The sequence below is a fragment of the Condylura cristata genome, unplaced genomic scaffold (genome assembly GCF_000260355.1).
Source record: "Condylura cristata isolate star-nosed mole 26May11 unplaced genomic scaffold, ConCri1.0 scaffold00006, whole genome shotgun sequence".
NCBI lineage: Eukaryota > Metazoa > Chordata > Mammalia > Eulipotyphla > Talpidae > Condylura > Condylura cristata.
The window spans coordinates 42,829,447-42,835,446 of NW_004567107.1; the positions used below are offsets into that span (position 1 = coordinate 42,829,447).

Below are 6,000 nucleotides of genomic sequence, written 5' to 3' on the forward strand. Positions count from 1 at the left end.
GGAAATTACTGTGTACTCTAAGAAATTACCCATTTGTTCCTCTCAAATCCAGCCACTTTGATGGAATCTACTCCAATTATTATTAATAATATAATTAATTTGTTTAAATATTACAGATAGCCCTAGCCCTTTAAAAATTCAACTCTTACCTCTTCTCCCACTCTCAGGTCTGAAAGAGAGGTTATTTTCTGGGCAACCATCCAGCTCTTGCTTTTTTTGTTTGCTTGTTTTTTTAAGATGTATCTATTCCTGCATACAGAACTGAGGTACAGGCCAGATGTAGGGGGGAGGTGAGAGGATTTACCAGAGACAGAGAGGGGATCAGAACAGACAGACTGATGAAGTACTACACTGCTGAAGGGAGCAGCAGGCTAGACAGAAAAGGCCTGCCATGCCATGTGAGTCACTCCCTGGCTGGGGATCATACTCATGCTGCAGTGGCTCCAGACAGCTTCTTGGTGCTACACTTTAATTTGTGGTGATAGCAGAGAGGGCCCCCATCCAGATCTTTAAAAGTTGATAACCCTGGCCCTCCCTGGTGGCACAGCGGGTTAAAGCACAGCACTAAGAAGCTAAAAGCCACTTCAGCATGAGTTCAATTCCTGCCTGCCCCGGAGGTGACCACATGGTGTGGCAGACCTCTCCTGACCCTGCCCGCTGCTTCCCTCAGCAGTGAACTTCTGCTCCCCACTCTGTCTCTGGTAAAGCCTCTCGCCACCCCTGGGCCTCTGGCCTGTACCCCAGTTCTGTATGCACAAATAAATAAATTTTTAAAAAAAAGTTGATAACCCCTACTCTGGAGGCTCCCCATAGTCACCTCCTCCCCCCAAGACCACCCCAGTGATATTTGGAGGGACAAAAATCATTAAATTTATCAAGTTTAAAATTGATTCCACCTTCAAATTCCAAAACTAAACATTCAACACACAGTCACTTGCGTTATATTAATGAGATTAATATTCTAAAGTGGGAAGATGACTGGTAATATTTTGGCTGTTAATGTCATGGTCTTATTGTATTAATGAGATTAATATTCTAAAGTGGGAAGAGGACTAGTAATATTTTGGCTGTTAATGTCATGGTCTTATTCTCTGGGATGGAATCTAGACACTATCACTGTAGCTAATAAACTAAGAATGACCTAAGCAATCTCAGACCTAAGGAACCTTCTAGTTTTCAGACACAGGATTTAACTAATTTGATATAGCTTTTCACTATTTGAGTCAATAAAAAGTTTGTTTCTTAAGTCTTCTAGGTTATTGATCATCTCTGTCATAAATGTGATGCAACTGCCTTTAACACCTCCAAGAACATTCAGAAAATTCTCTCTCTGCTCCAGTTAGAAAAGGCCATGGGAATTACAAGAATAGAAAACATCCACCAGAGTATTTAGCACTAGATAGAAGTGACTTGGTTCAGACCTGAGATGCAAAAGCAAAACCTCCAACTATGATTTGGCACTACGCTGAGGTGCCCACAATTTTTTTAAAGTAAATTTATGTAATAAGCTTATAAAGACTGTTCTTTGTAAGAGCAATTAAATGATTTCCAGACAGCTAAATTTAAATTTCTCCTATTTAGCAATAAGAAAGTCAAGATTACCTTTTCAAATTTCATGTTTTGCTGAATCATAAGAGGGAATACAGGGGGGAAGCACTCTGTCTCCAGGTACTGATTCAGAAAGTAGATCCCAAGGTACACATCTTGCTTGCCAGGAAGGAACACCCCTGGGCAAGAAATCTTAAGAGCAAAGAGGGGTAAAAAAAAATGAACAGTTTGTTGTGTTTTGTTTTCCTAAAGGTGGCTCTACTTCTTCTACCCTCCAACAATGTTAAAACCCCTTATCTGTACCTCCCACAACAGTACCCTCCCCCCTGTCCTTCTTCAATTTGGAAATTCCAGATCCTTCTCGGTCTCCGCCAGGTGTCACAATTGCCCTCTCGCTGGCGCCTGTCTCCGCCTCTCGAGGATGGTCGTGCGGAAGCGGAAGACGCTGCAGGCCCGGGAAGCCTCTCTCTAGACCCGCTGGGTCGTGGGGTCCGGGCGGTCAGCCGCTATGCCGAGCCCCCGGAGGAATGTAGACGGACGGCTGCTGGGCACCTCCGCTTCGAGCAGCAGCAGCAGCAGCAGCCCTAGCAGCCCGGCCCATGGGGGCGGCAGCAGGTTCGAGTTCCAGTCCCTGCTCAGCAGTCGTGCGCCGGGCGCTGACCCCACCTGCGCCCGGCTCCGCGCGTCGGAGAGCCCTGTGCACCGCCGCGGTTCCTTCCCCCTGACCGGGGCTGGACCCTCGCAGGCGCCCTCGGCCCCCCCGCCTGACGAAGATCGCATGGACCTGAACCCCTCGTTCCTGGGCATCGCCTTGCGCTCCCTGCTGGCCATCGACCTGTGGCTGTCCAAGAAGCTGGGGGTGTGCGCGGGAGAGAGCTCGTCCTGGGGCAGCGTGCGACCCCTTATGAAGCTATTGGAGATCTCGGGACACGGCATCCCCTGGCTCCTGGGCACCCTCTACTGCCTGTCCAGGAGCGACAGCTGGGCCGGGCGCGAGGTGTTGATGAACCTGCTCTTCGCCCTATTGTTGGACTTGCTACTGGTGGGCCTGATCAAGGGGCTAGTCCGCAGGCGCCGCCCAGCACACAACCAGATGGACATGTTTTTTACCCTCTCTGTGGACAAGTACTCCTTCCCCTCTGGCCACGCCACGAGGGCTGCCCTGGTGTCACGGTTCATTCTGAACCACCTGGTGCTGGCCATTCCACTGAGGGTGTTGGTGATACTGTGGGCTTTCATCTTGGGCCTCTCCAGGGTCATGCTGGGGCGGCACAATGTCACAGACGTGGCTTTTGGCTTTTTCCTGGGCTACATGCAGTACAGCATCGTGGACTACTTTTGGCTCTCACCGCACAATGCTCCATTCCTCTTTGTACTATGGAACCAACCCTGACACCACCTTACTCATCATGGCACCAGGAGATCTGAAGATTTCCATGAGCAATGATGCCATCATAAACCAGCACCCATCTCGCTTGCCCCTTAGGACATTTCAGACTTCCTTTGGGATTTACTGTCATCTTGATGGGTTGAGCACATGCTGGCTGGCCATTACTGAGCACAACCATATTTATGGAAAGCAAAAAAATGCCTCATTATTATATATTTATTCAATAATTATATGTCCAGGACAGCAGCAGAGACTCCAGGCTGGGGTGATTATAATGTTGCTTTTTTCTAAAAACTGACATAATTTGTGTTTTGTAGTAATCCCATAAATCAACATATTTGTAAATTGAACTTGGGAAGAGAAACATGCTTATTCTGTAAATATACATGCACATGAGCCACAAACTAACTCTAGTCCTTTTTTTAAAAGTAGATTTTAAGCAGTATTTTAGGAGTATAAGACATAGACTTTTCTAGTGTGCTTCTTGAAGATTTGTTGCCACATCTGGGGAGATGTCTTCTCAATGCTAATGTTCTTGGTAAGCTATTTGACTGTTGACTCTTCCATCTTTGCAGAGTGGGTAGTGAGAAGCAAGATTATAGTACTGTCTCTCTCTCTTCTCCCTCGGTCCCCCTACCTCCTCAGAAAATCTGTAAAGATATTTATTTTCCACTACTCTAATACAGTCTTCTAGCTTTCAGAAACAGGACAAGATAATACTTGAAGAAACACTTAAAAGTTGGGTATATCTACAATGCCCATAGAAAGGGAATGCTGGGACCATGGCCTCATGCTTGATTTTGTTGACAATAAGTAGCATGGCATAACAATGGGTAGAAAATCTAAGTTGCTGGGGAAGTCAAAATGAAGAGTTGTAGCATATGATATGAGCCTGTATGGGAGGAGGTAGGGTCCTACTGCCTATGATCTCTTCAAAATAAATAATGCTCCTCTATTCAGGTAGTAAAATGGGAACATAATGGAATTATTTGCAATGCCAGAGCATAAACATTTTCATATATGTCACAAGGATGACGCCACATATTGTAGTTTTTCATATGGAATTCCTTGTACACAGCATACTTTAGGTAACAGTATTTAATCTGAATTCATCGAGGGAAGTCTGCTGCTATACCGGGCTTAAGATATAACTAACTCCTAAATTTCCATTAACATTGATGTTTGCATTTAAAGAATTAATCCATGGTGCCTCCCCACATCACAAGACCAAAGACCACCCAATGCAGGGTGACTTACTCTTTGACTAAGAAAGACTGAAGTGGGTATGTGCTTTAAATGTTGCTCTCTCTGAAAATAAGGATCTTTAATTATCCACGCAAATTGGTGTCGTTAGGTAATCTTTATAATCAAAGAGTTCGACATTTATGAAAAGAATTAGGACCCTTGGTCTGTCATACTGGTAACAGTATGAAGAATCGTGATAAGTAGTCTCTCACTGGGTGGAAGCATTGAACTTTCTGGATGTGGGAGGCATGCTGAAATAGAAAAAGCTGCTTCTCAAAATAAAGTTATTTACATTCCCACCACATCCTGAAGACATACTACCTCTTCACTTGCCAAAGCAGCCAAACAGAAGCTCTAAGTGGTTTGCTCTGTTTAGCCTTGGGAGAAAATGCTTTATTTTAATCCATTGTTTAGGCCAGATTATTTGCAAGCAATGATATTACCTCTTTGCAATGTATAAATCTAAATATTGGAGTCTCAAATTAGGTTTACCCTCTGGTTCCTGGTTATATTTCTGGAATTCCCTGTTTTCATTGCTAGAGTTTTAAAACACAGGTCGATTAGCTGATGCTTTTGGAGCACTGTAAGTAATTAATTGTACACTGAGGAATGACTTTAAAAATCGAAATAAAACTAACCAATATTGTGGAATGAAGTGAGATGAAAGTTTGTTTGACATTTGCCTTAATGAGGAGGAAAACTAAGCTTCTTAAAAATTCCTTCACTCTACTGCACAATTTTGATATAGTCTGGCCCTATTTGTTGTCAGCTAAGTGGGGCAACACTGGAAAATTGTATAATATTTGTTGCAGAACTGCAGGTATTATGAAACCATAGTACTGATTATCTATATGGAAGCTAACCATATTTTCCATGGCAGATAAGACAGTGTTTGTTAGTATTGTACTTGTAATCTTCACCAGTAGAGAAGCCCCTAGAGGTTGGAAGTGAAGCCATACAACAGTCTTTCAGTGACTACAGATGGAAGCCTTGGAAAATGGACTTTAGATGAAAGGAATCACTGCCCCCAGACTGGAACAATGGAGTCACACTGCCCACAGGGCCACACTTAAACTTAAATTAATTGGTGGATAATTACATAACTGTTGTTGATTATATCCCATTTGGGATTATCAAGTCAGAGCCATTTCTAGAGGAAATAGAAAATATTAGTTTGATTCATATAGGTGATGTATTATCAGAAATAATGGGTTTTATGAAATTATTAAATTCTCCCCTGGTTATTTAAATGAAAGGGGTTTTGTTTTTGTTGTTTTTTAACAACAAATCTTTATCATGAAAAAGAACACAGAATTTTCTTGGACTTAACACAGAGTTATTTTAAAAGGACAAAATTTTCAGAATAAAGCTAAGAAACAAATTTTGCTCTGGAGAGAAAAGCTGGATGAGGTTCGGCTGAATGAAAAGTTAGGTAGTAAGGGAAGACCAATGTATACCTCAGGGACATACGTACAATTTGCCCCGGGGTGTGTGTGTGTTTAGTTGGGAAGCTGGTGGTATAAACTATCTGGGCCGAGTCTGATCTGGGACAAGGAATAGAAGTGCGTGAATCTCTTACCGCCCGGACCTGCAGCTCCACCACCACCTCCAGAGGCATCGTTCCCTGCGTTGACGAAAGGAATGAAATTAAATGATCCTTTGACCCTACCCTCGAACCGATTTTTCTTAGTTTAGTTCAGTCTCTAGCGCAAATGTTACCAACAGTTTTCCCTGTATCCTCCCCACCACACACCCCTTTCTCATCCCCACCCCCACCCACCCCCAGCCCAGGACCCTCCCACCGGGATGGGTCTTTC

The 6,000-nt window shown here is 43.8% G+C and overlaps 2 protein-coding genes across 2 annotated transcripts in view; one reads left to right on the forward strand and one right to left on the reverse strand.

The window, feature by feature from the left end:
- SPATA6L (spermatogenesis associated 6-like) overlaps nt 1-5,801 on the reverse strand; it is a 41,707-nt gene extending 35,906 nt beyond the window's left edge. The window contains exons 1-2 of the mRNA XM_004677637.2: nt 5,763-5,801; nt 1,603-1,740 (exon numbers count right to left, since the gene is read on the reverse strand). Of these exons, the coding sequence (XP_004677694.1) occupies nt 1,603-1,740; nt 5,763-5,801 (177 nt within the window). The remainder of the gene's footprint in view (nt 1-1,602; nt 1,741-5,762) is intronic.
- Nucleotides 2,010-4,803, forward strand: PPAPDC2 (phosphatidic acid phosphatase type 2 domain containing 2). Its single transcript, XM_012721131.1, has one exon. It carries the CDS (start codon nt 2,057-2,059, stop codon nt 2,939-2,941), a length of 885 nt encoding a protein of 294 aa, XP_012576585.1. The 5' UTR covers nt 2,010-2,056; the 3' UTR covers nt 2,942-4,803.
- Nucleotides 5,802-6,000: the final 199 nt, after the last annotated feature.

Bases quoted from the DNA above. Each gene is read 5' to 3' on its own strand.
- PPAPDC2 (XM_012721131.1), top strand. From the start codon at position 2,057: ATGCCGAGCCCCCGGAGGAATGTAGACGGACGGCTGCTGGGCACCTCC.